General features: G+C 38.2%; 1 protein-coding gene across 1 annotated transcript in view; it reads left to right on the top strand.

The window, feature by feature from the left end:
• The window catches only part of MS3_00010891 (uncharacterized protein), a gene marked incomplete at both ends in the record, with an annotated part of 133,298 nt that overhangs the window by 74,927 nt on the left and 41,254 nt on the right, over window positions 1-17,117 (top strand). The window contains 3 exons of the mRNA XM_051219305.1: window positions 675-959; window positions 14,171-14,288; window positions 15,629-15,943. Coding sequence (XP_051066084.1) covers window positions 675-959; window positions 14,171-14,288; window positions 15,629-15,943 — 718 coding nt within the window. The remainder of the gene's footprint in view (window positions 1-674; window positions 960-14,170; window positions 14,289-15,628; window positions 15,944-17,117) is intronic.

Here is a 17,117-nt window from a genome sequence, read left to right as displayed (position 1 = left end):
CCGGATCTTGAAAAAAAAGGAGGTGTTATGGATGCTGAGGAATTATGTGCCAATCATTATCATGTTAAGTCTAATGATGTCCTTGGACGTTAAATGAACGTTTCCTATTGGCCGTTATTTATTTCACTCGTTAAATATTGTGTAAATGTTGTTTTCTATTTTATGGTACGATGTGGTCTATTTGGTTAGTATATAAATAGAGTATGTCTGAAATATAATGATTCATAACTCAGAGGCTGTGACTTGCGTTCTAGACTCAACTGGCTGGGCTAGACAGGGAAGCGGGACCAGTCAGGGCACTAGGTCGTTCACTACGTGTTTTCCGTTCCACTGTAATCGATCGATAAATACGCTGCTCCATTTAACCTGCAGTCCACCCGTTACAACAATTACTACGTCTAACCTTGTGGTATTCGACCAGACAATTTCATCTCTGTGCTAATGTGGACCACAGCTTAAACCTGTGTACACATGTACCAGGTTTAGTATTGAATTTTACCGACCATTTAAAAGTGAGTGGTTGACACTGAAGTAAGATTACGCGTTACTTAGTGTCTTGGGTCTATTAACTTATTTCTTTTTGATATTTCATGATAAAGAACTTGACTTTAATACGGATGATTTTTCTACAAATTCAATGCATTCACTTCTTTATACTTTGTTAAATGTTCCAGCTTTACACAGCAACATTTAATGTATATGTAGACAATAAACTATCTCCAAGTACCATAGTTACTTCAGGTCGAGGAAGCACTAGTTCCAGTACAAAACGTTCTTCAAATCCGCCTGTTCTTACTTTTGAATTATATGGTGAAGGAAATCTACCACAAATAAGTGTTTTACAACCAAAACTTCGCAATCGTGCTGGCCAAACAATGTGCGTGTTTAAACGCATTCAAGTTGGTAAAATATCAAGTCAGACATTGTCTCTTCAGAATAATGGATTATTAAATAGTCGAGTACGTAATTTTTTCCGATAAATCTAACCTTATTTTCATTGTGCATTCCGTTCGTTATTAAAATAGCCTTGATAACTGTATGTAGCATACTGTGGAATGGATTTTATAAATATGAATGGACATTTGATTGATACAAACAAGTCGAGAAAAATATAGGATGCTTATAGTAGATCCTTACTTGATTTTCTTAGTAGCTGGTATTGATCTAGCTAGTGTTGATTGGATTGTTTTTTGGCCATCGTAATGTCTATCTCATTTCCCATATCTACTTCAACTCTAAGTCTAGACTTAAACTGCAGCACTGATATATTTGTGGTGGTCGGTATTCGATATATCCCTTAAGCTTCGTATACAATTCGTCTTGATAACCGTCCTATTTAACCCCAACGGTATATTATTCAGAAGGCGAATACGAAGCGTTGATTACGTTTATTTCGAGACCACACACACAGATGTCCAAAATTACAGATGCATTAAACGAGCATTAAGAGTTGTGTCGAACGGCAAACAGGCAAGCGAGCGACTGAGCGAATGTAAGTAATCGAGTACAATCAAGTGAGCGAGAAAGCAGAGCCAGCCATATGAATAACGTGGACATATATATAGCATGTGAAATTAATGAGTAATCGAATCAAATAAGCGGTTAGTAGTGAGACTAGCAGAGTGAATAAATGCGTAGGCCGTAAGCAATATTCAAGCATGCGTATTTCATACAAGCACAAAATAATAATAAGGGTACAATAAATTGTTATAGTGCGGATGGCTTTGTCCGCTAAATAAGTTAGTGAAAGGGCTTAACTGAGTTAAATGAGAATAAACCCATTTGCACGTGAGTCGCTATAATAGCTCCCCCCTGCAAACAAAGATATATGGAAAATGTCTGTGTTTGCATAAAAAAATAGTAGACTGAATAGGGTCGTTTCAATTGTTTGAAAAAAATGGCTTATACAAAATTAAGATGAAGTTATAATTAATATTTAAAATAGTAGATCATTAATAAAAAATCGTAGCGACATATTGTTGGGGCCATCTTACTCTGCGGCCGGATCTTGTTATTATCGGAGTCTTGTCTTTTTGTTGCGTTAACGTTGTTGATTTGTGGGACTCGTGTTTCGCTGGTGTGACCATCTTAGATGAGTCTGTACTTGTTGATTGATTATCGCTATCGTTGAAAGCTGGCTTTACTCGATCGATGCTAATGACATCTGTCTTCCCAGCTTTTTCTATGGTAACCGTTTTATTTGTCCTCTCTTTCACTTTAAATGGGCCGTCGTAACTCGGTTGAAGAGGTGGTTGTATTTTATCTCTTCTGATGAATACGTGAGAGCTGTTATGCAGTTCCTGTGGTATGAATGCCCGTCGTTGTTGTGGTCTGGGAGGTGTTATTTTTAAATCGCTCATGTGCTTTCTCAGGCGTTGCACATAGCCGGTTACATCAGTCGGGACATTTTTACTTGAAGTGAAAAATTCTCCGGGTAATCGCAGAGTAGTTCCGTATACTAACTCGGCTGGACAACACCCCTTGTCTTGTTTAATTGTTGCTCTTAGGGCTAGCATTACTAGAGGAAGTTTATTAGACCAATCGTTGTTAACGATGACGGCTGTAAGGGACGCTTTTAATTGCCTATGTAGGCGTTCGACCATTCCGTTTGCCATTGGATGGTACGATGTCGTTCGGATTCGTTTAATACCGAGGAGTTCTGTAAGCTGCTGAAAGAGTCGACTTTCGAATTGTGCTCCTCTATCAGTTGTGATAATCGTTGGTGCACTGTAGTAAGAAATCCAATTTTCAACTAGGGTTTTAGCTACCGTTTCAGCTGAGGTGTCTTTTATCGGCACTGCTACCGGCCATCGTGTAAACCTATCGATGCATGTAAAGATATAGTTGTATCCATTTGAAACGGGCAGTGGTCCTACAATATCGATGTGTATATGTTCAAATCTAGTGTCTGGGTGCGAAAACGGACCTACTGCAGAGCTAGTATGACGATGTACCTTAACTTTTTGGCACTTCATGCATGCTTGTGTCCAATTACGTACATCGTGATTCATGTTTGTCCATACGAATCGTTCACTAATCAGCTTTATCGTGGCTTTTATTCCTGGGTGCGACATGTTGTGCATGCTTTCGAATATTTTGTGTCGCGGTCGGCCTGTTGATGTATCGCAAATTATTTTCGTGTTACCAAACCGCACCTCTTCGAGTACTAATGATGTTGAACCACCGGATCTGGGTTTATTTAGCTCGATGTCTCTCTCCTGCAACTTTGCTAGACCGTTATAATCAATTCCACTTGCCATAAGTGTGCTTATCGTTGCTCGTGACAATGGGTCGGCCACATCGTTTTCTTGTCCTTTAACGTACTGTATGTCGGACGTGAACTGTGAAATGAACTCTAGTTGTCGGATCTCTCTCGGGGAATAATTGTCTTGCTTTGCGCTTAATGCTTTCGTTAGTGGTTTGTGGTCTGTATAGACGGTAAAACTTATGCCTTCGACCATATGACGGAAGTGTTTTATTGCTAAGTAGATTGCTAATAATTCTCTTCCAAACGTACTATATCTCGTTTGGGTAGGATTTAATCTTTTCGAGAAAAATGAAAGTGGCTCCCATGCACCGTTTACTAACTGCTGCAAAACGGCTCCTACTGCTAAGTTTGATGCGTCTGTCATTACTGCTAATGGTGCTTCGTTCTTTCGTCGTACCAACATCATCTCGTTTAGCGCTCGCTTAGCGTTCTCAAAAGCCTGTATAGCATCCGCTGAAAGAAGGAATGTTTGAGTATGTCCTCGCAAGGCGTCGGTCAATGGCTGTAATATTGCTGCGCAGTTTGGGATAAATCGTCTATAATAGTTTATTAGCCCCAAGAATCTTCGTAATTTTCTTTGTGAATCGGGCAACGGATAATTACGAATAGCAGCAACTTCTGTCGGAACTGGCATGATACCATGTGAATTTATCATATGACCTAGGAATTGCAATGATTCCTTTCCAAATTCACACTTTTCCACGTTAATAGTGACGCCATGTTCTTGAAGTTTCGTACACAACTGTCGTAGATGTTGTAGATGTTCTTCCCTGGTGGATCTAGCTACTAGTATATCATCGATATATGCGTGAACTCCTGTCAAACCCCTGACGACCTGATCGATGAATCTTTGGAAAGTTTGGGCTGCATTAGTTAATCCGAAGGGCACTCGCAAAAACTCGAATAACCCAAATGGAGTAGTTATAGCCGTTTTAGATATATCTTCTGCCGCTACGGGAATATGGTAATAAGCTCGAACGGGATCGATTTTCGAAAATATCGTGGCACCTTCCATATTGGTAGTAATGTCGTGGATATGTGGTATCGGATATCTGTCCGCTATCGTTTGGTTGTTAAGGGCTCTATAGTCTCCGCATGGCCTGATTTCCCCATTCTTCTTCGAAACCATATGCAATGGGGACGCCCAGGGACTATTAGAAGGTCTTATGATACCAAGCTTCGTCAACTTTTCGAACTCTCGTTTCGCGACATTCAACCTTTTCGGGTCTAGCCTTCGTGGTCTTGATTTAGTCGGTGGACCTTTCGTTATAATATGGTGCTGTACCGTATGTTTAAGATCTCTGTTATCGTATGATACCTTCGTCAGATCGGCATACTCGTTTAGAAGCGATCTATATGGCTCGCTTTTGTCTTTTGACACTACTAAATTCATGGATGCGTGATCAGTCGTCACTCCTCTTATCACTACTGAATGGTCGCCGTTCACGAGCCGGTTTCGTCGGGTATCCACTAGTAAGTCAAAATTCTTTAAGAAATCAATACCAATTATAGGTACGGATACATCTGCGATAATGAATTCCCAGCGGAATGAGGTAGTACGACCGAAATTCAAGGTTACTTTTCGCTTGCCATATGTTTTTATATCGGATTTATTTGCTGCCTTAAACGTTAGCGCTGTATCGATATTTCGTGTTTCGTTACTTACTGGAGGCACGACGCTTACTTCTGCTCCCGTATCCACTAAGAATTGAGCGCCTGTTACTCTATCCTGAACGTAAAATAAACGACTGTTTCTAGGAGCTGTTGTAGTTGTTGCGGCGGTTATCGACAATCGGTGTGTTCGTTTGAATTTACATGGTGATCTACAGTTTCGAGCTTTATCGCCGAAAGTTTGATGGTACCAACATATTGTAGGAGTTGAGCGTCTCCTAGAACGTGATCGACTTCTTTCCCTTGATCTACTTCGTGACCATCCTCTTTGCGTATCGCTCTGATTTAGTTTCGTCAGCTTGTGGCATAAAACATTAATCTCCTTTTGTAATGCATCGATTCGTCCTTCTATTGTGGTACTATGCCTTTGCGGACTCGTTTGTTTCATTCTCTCATAAATCTTATCGGCTATTTTAGCGATGTTGTCTATATCGACATCGCTGTCCTCAACCGCAAGGATCTGCTGCACGTTCGCTGGAAGTCGTCGTAACCACAACTGATAAAATATGTTTTTATCTACTTTTCTGTCATCGATTATGCTTCTCATGTAGTTTTTTAGTTGAGATGGAGTCCTATCTCCTATCTGCACTTGACTGAGGTTGTTCGATGGCTTGCCGGTCGCTTAATGAGACGGCTTTAATCACTGCCTGTTTTAATGCGTCGTATGGCTTTTCTATGTCTGGCTTGATTAAAATCTCTCGTACATTATCTGCTACTTCATCTGGAAGTAGCGAGCTCGCGTGGCCAAATTTATCTCGCTGTGTATGAACACGATTAGCTACAAAGTAATGTTCAAGTCTGATAAACCAAAGTTGAGGATCTGTGACCTTAAAAGGAGGAATAGTTACATTAATAGACCTCACGGACGGCGTTTGGGAAAGTTCTATTGTATCGTTACTTAAAGACATATTTATAAAGATCAAAAAGTACACGAATATAATGCGAATGTCACAGAGAAAAGTGAGTCGATAAAAACAATGATAAAAACAAATGGTACAATTTATAACAAAGAACGGACTTACTAAATTGCACCAAAATATCAATTGTTTGTAAAAATATCGTTGTTTATTATGAATATTATCGTTATGTTCTATAATGTTTGTGAGATAATGTACGTATAATTAAAATAACGAGATAATAAAACCACAGTTATAATTATAATCCAAATGATAGTTACAATTGTAATCGAGTACGTTGGATTTTAGGAATTGGATTATGTCGTTCAACATTGTTTCGTGTTCGCGCGTCGGGATCGCCAATTATGTGGTGGTCGGTATTCGATATATCCCTTAAACTTCGTATACAATTCGTCTTGATAACCGTCCTATTTAACCCCAACGGTATATTATTCAGAAGGCGAATACGAAGCGTTGATTACGTTTATTTCGAGACCACACACACAGATGTCCAAAATTACAGATGCATTAAACGAGCATTAAGAGTTGTGTCGAACGGCAAACAGGCAAGCGAGCGACTGAGCGAATGTAAGTAATCGAGTACAATCAAGTGAGCGAGAAAGCAGAGCCAGCCATATGAATAACGTGGACATATATATAGCATGTGAAATTAATGAGTAATCGAATCAAATAAGCGGTTAGTAGTGAGACTAGCAGAGTGAATAAATGCGTAGGCCGTAAGCAATATTCAAGCATGCGTATTTCATACAAGCACAAAATAATAATAAGGGTACAATAAATTGTTATAGTGCGGATGGCTTTGTCCGCTAAATAAGTTAGTAAAAGGGCTTAACTGAGTTAAATGAGAATAAACCCATTTGCACGTGAGTCGCTATAATAGCTCCCCCTGCAAACAAAGATATATGGAAAATGTCTGTGTTTGCATAAAAATAGTAGACTGAATAGGGTCGTTTCAATTGTTTGAAAAAAATGGCTTATACAAAATTAAGATGAAGTTATAATTAATATTTAAAATAGTAGATCATTAATAAAAAATCGTAGCGACATATTGTTGGGGCCATCTTACTCTGCGGCCGGATCTTGTTATTATCGGAGTCTTGTCTTTTTGTTGCGTTAACGTTGTTGATTTGTGGGACTCGTGTTTCGCTGGTGTGACCATCTTAGATGAGTCTGTACTTGTTGATTGATTATCGCTATCGATGAAAGCTGGCTTTACTCGATCGATGCTAATGACATCTGTCTTCCCAGCTTTTTCTATGGTAACCGTTTTATTTGTCCTCTCTTTCACTTTAAATGGGCCGTCGTAACTCGGTTGAAGAGGTGGTTGTATTTTATCTCTTCTGATGAATACGTGAGAGCTGTTATGCAGTTCCTGTGGTATGAATGCCCGTCGTTGTTGTGGTCTGGGAGGTGTTATTTTTAAATCGCTCATGTGCTTTCTCAGGCGTTGCACATAGCCGGTTACATCAGTCGGGACATTTTTACTTGAAGTGAAAAATTCTCCGGGTAATCGCAGAGTAGTTCCGTATACTAACTCGGCTGGACAACACCCCTTGTCTTGTTTAATTGTTGCTCTTAGGGCTAGCATTACTAGAGGAAGTTTATTAGACCAATCGTTGTTAACGATGACGGCTGTAAGGGACGCTTTTAATTGCCTATGTAGGCGTTCGACCATTCCGTTTGCCATTGGATGGTACGATGTCGTTCGGATTCGTTTAATACCGAGGAGTTCTGTAAGCTGCTGAAAGAGTCGACTTTCGAATTGTGCTCCTCTATCAGTTGTGATAATCGTTGGTACACTGTAGTAAGAAATCCAATTTTCAACTAGGGTTTTAGCTACCGTTTCAGCTGAGGTGTCTTTTATCGGCACTGCTACCGGCCATCGTGTAAACCTATCGATGCATGTAAAGATATAGTTGTATCCATTTGAAACGGGCAGTGGTCCTACAATATCGATGTGTATATGTTCAAATCTAGTGTCTGGGTGCGAAAACGGACCTACTGCAGAGCTAGTATGACGATGTACCTTAACTTTTTGGCACTTCATGCATGCTTGTGTCCAATTACGTACATCGTGATTCATGTTTGTCCATACGAATCGTTCACTAATCAGCTTTATCGTGGCTTTTATTCCTGGGTGCGACATGTTGTGCATGCTTTCGAATATTTTGTGTCGCGGTCGGCCTGTTGATGTATCGCAAATTATTTTCGTGTTACCAAACCGCACCTCTTCGAGTACTAATGATGTTGAACCACCGGATCTGGGTTTATTTAGCTCGATGTCTCTCTCCTGCAACTTTGCTAGACCGTTATAATCAATTCCACTTGCCATAAGTGTGCTTATCGTTGCTCGTGACAATGGGTCGGCCACATCGTTTTCTTGTCCTTTAACGTACTGTATGTCGGACGTGAACTGTGAAATGAACTCTAGTTGTCGGATCTCTCTCGGGGAATAATTGTCTTGCTTTGCGCTTAATGCTTTCGTTAGTGGTTTGTGGTCTGTATAGACGGTAAAACTTATGCCTTCGACCATATGACGGAAGTGTTTTATTGCTAAGTAGATTGCTAATAATTCTCTTCCAAACGTACTATATCTCGTTTGGGTAGGATTTAATCTTTTCGAGAAAAATGAAAGTGGCTCCCATGCACCGTTTACTAACTGCTGCAAAACGGCTCCTACTGCTAAGTTTGATGCGTCTGTCATTACTGCTAATGGTGCTTCGTTCTTTCGTCGTACCAACATCATCTCGTTTAGCGCTCGCTTAGCGTTCTCAAAAGCCTGTATAGCATCCGCTGAAAGACGGAATGTTTGAGTATGTCCTCGCAAGGCGTCGGTCAATGGCTGTAATATTGCTGCGCAGTTTGGGATAAATCGTCTATAATAGTTTATTAGCCCCAAGAATCTTCGTAATTTTCTTTGTGAATCGGGCAACGGATAATTACGAATAGCAGCAACTTCTGTCGGAACTGGCATGATACCATGTGAATTTATCATATGACCTAGGAATTGCAATGATTCCTTTCCAAATTCACACTTTTCCACGTTAATAGTGACGCCATGTTCTTGAAGTTTCGTACACAACTGTCGTAGATGTTGTAGATGTTCTTCCCTGGTGGATCTAGCTACTAGTATATCATCGATATATGCGTGAACTCCTGTCAAACCCCTGACGACCTGATCGATGAATCTTTGGAAAGTTTGGGCTGCATTAGTTAATCCGAAGGGCACTCGCAAAAACTCGAATAACCCAAATGGAGTAGTTATAGCCGTTTTAGATATATCTTCTGCCGCTACGGGAATATGGTAATAAGCTCGAACGGGATCGATTTTCGAAAATATCGTGGCACCTTCCATATTGGTAGTAATGTCGTGGATATGTGGTATCGGATATCTGTCCGCTATCGTTTGGTTGTTAAGGGCTCTATAGTCTCCGCATGGCCTGATTTCCCCATTCTTCTTCGAAACCATATGCAATGGGGACGCCCAGGGACTATTAGAAGGTCTTATGATACCAAGCTTCGTCAACTTTTCGAACTCTCGTTTCGCGACATTCAACCTTTTCGGGTCTAGCCTTCGTGGTCTTGATTTAGTCGGTGGACCTTTCGTTATAATATGGTGCTGTACCGTATGTTTAAGATCTCTGTTATCGTATGATACCTTCGTCAGATCGGCATACTCGTTTAGAAGCGATCTATATGGCTCGCTTTTGTCTTTTGACACTACTAAATTCATGGATGCGTGATCAGTCGTCACTCCTCTTATCACTACTGAATGGTCGCCGTTCACGAGCCGGTTTCGTCGGGTATCCACTAGTAAGTCAAAATTCTTTAAGAAATCAATACCAATTATAGGTACGGATACATCTGCGATAATGAATTCCCAGCGGAATGAGGTAGTACGACCGAAATTCAAGGTTACTTTTCGCTTGCCATATGTTTTTATATCGGATTTATTTGCTGCCTTAAACGTTAGCGCTGTATCGATATTTCGTGTTTCGTTACTTACTGGAGGCACGACGCTTACTTCTGCTCCCGTATCCACTAAGAATTGAGCGCCTGTTACTCTATCCTGAACGTAAAATAAACGACTGTTTCTAGGAGCTGTTGTAGTTGTTGCGGCGGTTATCGACAATCGGTGTGTTCGTTTGAATTTACATGGTGATCTACAGTTTCGAGCTTTATCGCCGAAAGTTTGATGGTACCAACATATTGTAGGAGTTGAGCGTCTCCTAGAACGTGATCGACTTCTTTCCCTTGATCTACTTCGTGACCATCCTCTTTGCGTATCGCTCTGATTTAGTTTCGTCAGCTTGTGGCATAAAACATTAATCTCCTTTTGTAATGCATCGATTCGTCCTTCTATTGTGGTACTATGCCTTTGCGGACTCGTTTGTTTCATTCTCTCATAAATCTTATCGGCTATTTTAGCGATGTTGTCTATATCGACATCGCTGTCCTCAACCGCAAGGATCTGCTGCACGTTCGCTGGAAGTCGTCGTAACCACAACTGATAAAATATGTTTTTATCTACTTTTCTGTCATCGATTATGCTTCTCATGTAGTTTTTTAGTTGAGATGGAGTCCTATCTCCTATCTGCACTTGACTGAGTTGTTCGATGGCTTGCCGGTCGCTTAATGAGACGGCTTTAATCACTGCCTGTTTTAATGCGTCGTATGGCTTTTCTATGTCTGGCTTGATTAAAATCTCTCGTACATTATCTGCTACTTCATCTGGAAGTAGCGAGCTCGCGTGGCCAAATTTATCTCGCTGTGTATGAACACGATTAGCTACAAAGTAATGTTCAAGTCTGATAAACCAAAGTTGAGGATCTGTGACCTTAAAAGGAGGAATAGTTACATTAATAGACCTCACGGACGGCGTTTGGGAAAGTTCTATTGTATCGTTACTTAAAGACATATTTATAAAGATCAAAAAGTACACGAATATAATGCGAATGTCACAGAGAAAAGTGAGTCGATAAAAACAATGATAAAAACAAATGGTACAATTTATAACAAAGAACGGACTTACTAAATTGCACCAAAATATCAATTGTTTGTAAAAATATCGTTGTTTATTATGAATATTATCGTTATGTTCTATAATGTTTGTGAGATAATGTACGTATAATTAAAATAACGAGATAATAAAACCACAGTTATAATTATAATCCAAATGATAGTTACAATTGTAATCGAGTACGTTGGATTTTAGGAATTGGATTATGTCGTTCAACATTGTTTCGTGTTCGCGCGTCGGGATCGCCAATTAGGTGGTGGTCGGTATTCGATATATCCCTTAAGCTTCGTATACAATTCGTCTTGATAACCGTCCTATTTAACCCCAACGGTATATTATTCAGAAGGCGAATACGAAGCGTTGATTACGTTTATTTCGAGACCACACACACAGATGTCCAAAATTACAGATGCATTAAACGAGCATTAAGAGTTGTGTCGAACGGCAAACAGGCAAGCGAGCGACTGAGCGAATGTAAGTAATCGAGTACAATCAAGTGAGCGAGAAAGCAGAGCCAGCCATATGAATAACGTGGACATATATATAGCATGTGAAATTAATGAGTAATCGAATCAAATAAGCGGTTAGTAGTGAGACTAGCAGAGTGAATAAATGCGTAGGCCGTAAGCAATATTCAAGCATGCGTATTTCATACAAGCACAAAATAATAATAAGGGTACAATAAATTGTTATAGTGCGGATGGCTTTGTCCGCTAAATAAGTTAGTAAAAGGGCTTAACTGAGTTAAATGAGAATAAACCCATTTGCACGTGAGTCGCTATATATTCTATCTTAATTTATAACCTCATATTTAAATCACGAACTAATATTAGCTAGACCATATCAGAAAATTTGAAAGGACTGAACTACACTTTCTTTAACGGATGGGACTCTTCGATTGTGTGCACCCACGACCCATCACCCAGGTGACTTTCGGTCTTGCGTGCGGATGTGTCCACTATTCTAGATGCAGGGTTGTTGGTACTCACTGTTGGGAAATTTCACACTATTAGCAACATCAGTCTAGTGTTCTTAAGTTTTCCGTGGTGGTCTAGCTAAGATTAGTTTAAGATTTAAAATATGAGATTGTAAAATAATAAATATTATTGATCATTTTGACTCTATGACAATTATGCTTTATTATTGTTTAGCAAATAAGCGTGCATAAATTTAGTCACAATAAAATGTTCATTTTTTCAATCTAATGGTGTTTGAAAATGGTAGATTATATAACTCAGTTTTCATCTTAACTCCGAATCTGTACTGTAAAAGTTAAGTTCCATTAACTTTATGGCAGTGAGACATATCCGGTAAGAGTAGAGGATATTCGTAGGTTACTAGTATTTTATCATATGTGTCTTCAAAACATTGTTCGTATATTTTGGGATCATTAAGTAGGTAATGCAGTTGTTAGGATACGAGTACTAGATAAGGATGGCAAATCAATTGGTGAAATAGTGAAACTTCATCAATTGAAATGGGTGAAACACGTGTTACGTATACCCAACCACCGACTGCTCCGACGTGCAATGTTCAATGGTATAGGAGCAGGTTGGAAGAAAGCTAGGGGCGGCCAGACCAAAAAATGGCACAAATACATGAAGTCACTGACAGGTGGACTGAACCATGTTAGTAGGTGTAGACTTCCTGGTTCCGGAGATCCGCCAGATGAGAGCAATCAATGGTAAGAGACTTTGAATCACATGGCTCAAAATCATTTGCAATGGCGAAGGTGCATCCACTCTTTGTGTTCTCCCATATTCTAATCTTCTGAATTCTTCATGTCCCCATTTTTTTCTCTTTCCAAATTTATTTTACTAAATTATACTCCTTGAATAACATCTTCAAACTCTGATCTTTCCGATTACTGCTTATACTCTTAATACCTCTACCACTACGGGATTTGAATTCACAATTGTATCTGTGTGTTAATGTGGTATGGCAACTCGAACTGATGTACGTACGTACGAGGTTCTACATTGTTACTGAATGAATGACTGGGTTCCATAAACGTTTTTGAAAAATTTGTAAAGTTAACGTTTTTAAAAATTTCTTTTGTTTAAATTCACTTGGTATTGTTTACTTGAATCTTCCCATTGGTGTTTAAGACTGAAATTGATCAGTCTCTTATTGGCACATATGTATACTGTGTGTATTGCCTCGATATTGCTTTAGTTTACAAGCATTCTAAGCAAAGAAGGATAATGGCTAGCGGTGGAATCCATGGCTCAAGTACATGCAACTGACGAGTTCCAAATAGGACAAAACGCGCGTTTGGGATTCCACTACCAGCTACTATCCATTTTTTCTTAGAATGCTTGTGAATTTCTTTTGTTTGTTTAGATAACTTTACTGTTTATAGTCATTTTGTTTTTAAATGGTTTATTATTTTACAATTGATCTACGACTGGATAATGGCTAATATCACGTTTTCAGCATTTAAAGCAGATAGACTTCTGTCTATCAATGAGGCCATTAATTTGAGTTACTGTTGCAGGCAGTTGGGAGGAAATCCTGAACCCACGTTTCTTGTTAGGGATAAGTGTAGATCACCGCCAACCACTTAATATAAATCCTTTTATAGGTTTCTAATTTTACCTTTCCGTTAGGTGATTTTTCGGAGATAATTCGAATTCGAGACATATCCCATCATCGACCAGTATAATCTACTGAATCTCTGGGAAACTTATAAACGATTCAATATTCCTTTCGTTAAAATTCTTCACTAGTGTACAACCGAAATATCACATGGAATTGAACCTTAAAGCTTCTCAACTCGTGGTGAACATAATACTATAGATATGCTGAGCTGAATTTCAGTGGTCTACGTTTTCCATCTCTGGTTCACTTATTAATCGTATATATATATATATATTATCGAACAGAACTAACTATATATTATATACCTTACAGAATAGAGTATTGCAACGGTAAACTACGAATACTTAAGTTACGTTTATGTCCACTGGAAAAATTAGTTGCGCTCTGGACGCAGGAGTTTTATAGTGTTTGAAGATATAGACACACTTTTAAGTCTCAGTGTGAACATCGACACTGAAAAGCTTGTACATCTGGCTAAAGATTCTTAAATAGGACGGAACATGCATCGTTGATTGCAGTACCAGGCGCATACCAAATTAAGGATATACTTTACATTCTAGAAATAATTTATCTTTCTACTGCTAACTATTTTTTTTTATTTTGATTACTCACAGATGAATTAATAGGATTATTATTGGAATCACTGATTATTATGTCGCAATTAACCATTATTTGGTATTTTTAATATTTTAGTTGAACATTGATCTCATTGATCCAGAAGGGGTGTTTTTATTGAAGCCACAATCGAACAATGGTTCCTTACTGTTTTACAATCCCCCAGACATGTCGGCTGATTGTACTAGTGAATCATGTAGGATTAAAACGATTACAAGTTTCTTATTGATTTTGTTTTACAAACTTATGTATATCACTGAACGCCGATTCTATCTTTCTTTGAAATATTTTACATAACAGTTTTTTTAATATCTGTTTCCTCGACAAATCGAAATAATTGTCTCAGATTGAAAATTTTCTGTCGTATGTATTAGGATAGGTCATAGTGGTACAGAAGTATTAAGTCTTTTTCTTGCCCTAGACTTTGGGTCCCGGTATTCCTTTCCACTGTCTTTTTGCAAACCTCTACGTTAATTATGACTGACTTTGATTGTTGGCAAGTTGTCTTGTACAGGTCATTGTGAGAAAATTTCTTTTCATTATGTGACCACCAACTACAGATCTGTGTAATGACCAGAATTTTATGAGGTTTCAATTACTGCTATCACTTAACAAAATTAAAGAGATAACAAACATTGTTTTTAATGAAGATGATAACTTCAAATTAATGATACAACACTATGTAAATTCATTTAGTATTGTTTGTGTGAATCTTGGCATTGATGTTAAGAACTGCAACTGGTCAGTCTATCGGGACACGGTAGCTAAGTGGATAACAAGATAGCTTTTGAAGATAACAGTACTGGATTCGAGCCCCAGATTGAACAATAACTCTGGGATGCAGGGATATCCAGTTGACAAGTCCCAAATAGGACGAAACGCGCGTCCTGGATCCCACTACTAGCCACTATTCACCATTGCTTATAACAACACTATATAATTTATAAATCTGTTGATCATTACACTGTTCTCTTAATCAAGAATATAATTGTAGCTATAAGCTAATGTGTACATCGTAAGCTCGCACTGAACAAACAAAATAGAAAGTTAAATTTTAATCGTAAATCACTAACAAAGTTTGATTTTAAAAAAACAACAATACGATATTTATAATTCATCATTGATTCCTCGTATCATTCGATTCAGTCGATAAACTAACCATGGATAATAAAACACTGTTATTGTATTGCTTTATCAACATATCATGAATGTAAAATATCCAACTTCAGGAAGCATACCCGTTCATGCAATTGAACAAGCTGATAAATTATACAACAGGTGCTATATTTATTAACAGATTACAGGCACACCTTGCTGACAAGTGCCAAGTAGCACGAAATCCGGGTCCAGGGTTTCCTGTTCAACTACCTCCAACCACCATCTAAGTAGATTTTTGTTGAATTTAAACAGATTTTATTATTCCAATGTTTCATTCAAGAATATCTTTCCTAGGAGATAAAAGAATTCCTAGTATCCAAATCACCAAAAATAATTCTTCATTGCTTTTTTTTGTTTTCTTTTCAAATCATTTCTTAGCTGGTAATGATGAATTATCTATAGCTAAACAATCATATTTAATTGGTTTATTATTAAAACCTAAACATCAATTTAATTTAACAATTTCTTATAAACCAAATAAACGTAATATCAAAAACTATGGACAAATTCAATTAATAGTAGTAAATAATGAATATGAAGATACATTAATTGAATTAATTGGTGAATCATTAAATGATGAAGTATGTATTGAAAATGTACCACAATTAGATTATGGCAAATATTTATGTATACAAAATGCATTAAAACGAATGGTTTCTGTATCGAAATTAACATTAGACGATATGGATTGTGGTAGGTTTTCTTTTAAATCCTTTTTTGGTCGTTGTTTTTGTTTCAATTCTTATTATGTATAAGGTTTTGATCTATTATAATGATTTTTGATTGAGATCATGTATCGACTGATGTTAGACAATCACTGAAAAACTGGAAACACTGGACGGCCATTTCATTCTAGTATGGGACTCTTCAGCAGTGCGCATCCACGATCCTGCTGAGGAATCCCATAATAGGACGAAACGATCGTCCAGTGTTTCCAGGTTTTCAATGGTGGTCTAACACCGATTGGTTCATGATCTCAATCAAGAAACTTAATAATATCCACAACCCCTATACTGATAATGATGATTTTTGTCTTTTTTTCTTTGACCATCCATCTTAATATCACTAACTAAAGCATATCGATATTATATTACTTCATTTAAAGTTGATGAGAAATCTTGATATAAAATCAATTCCAGTTTAGTTTATAGTTCTTCTTATTATTAATTTTGTTCCTGATTTACTGAACGAATCGAACGAATGGTACTTATGCTTAGATGATTATTTGTTCAACGGTTAGTGATTGAGTTCTGCAGTCTATATTATATTATAAGTAGTATGATTTATTTCACTATACCGACCAGATAATATACTTATTATTTGCTGTTGGTCCTATGAATACTGAAGATATAGTAACCATTGTTATTTGTGAGTAGGTTGGTCTTTGTTTTTGTTCCAGATAAGTAAGTGACATTATTTTGTATAACATTATTGAGGAAAAATGTTCATTATCAGCATAGAGTTGTGGAGTCGGTTGAATTTTAATTGAGATCATGAGCCGATCGATGGTAGATCACCCTTGAAAACCCGGACGCACTGGAAGGCATAGCATGGGACTCCTCAGGTGTGCGCATCCACGATCCTGAAAGAGAGACTCTAACCCATGACCTTCGGTGTCGCAAGCGGACGCTTAACCTTTAGACCATTAAGCTGGCGTCCAACGGTGTCATTGTCTAATTTCAACCAAACGGCTGTCCAGTGCTTCCAGTTTTCAATGGCAATCTAACATTCATCGGTTCATGGTCTCACCTGAAACTAGACAATTTCCGAAACGCTGTACTGATAATTACTACGTGCTCACTAGTGATTAGCTTCGAGAAGTAAATGTCAGAGTTCTAGTGAGAAGTCGTGACCAGTGGAGTTGAAC

Source organism: Schistosoma haematobium, chromosome 4 (assembly GCF_000699445.3).
Source record: "Schistosoma haematobium chromosome 4, whole genome shotgun sequence".
NCBI classification, from domain to species: domain Eukaryota; kingdom Metazoa; phylum Platyhelminthes; class Trematoda; order Strigeidida; family Schistosomatidae; genus Schistosoma; species Schistosoma haematobium.
The sequence above is the reverse complement of the archived record's forward strand: the minus strand, read 5'-3'. Positions and strand labels throughout refer to the sequence as shown.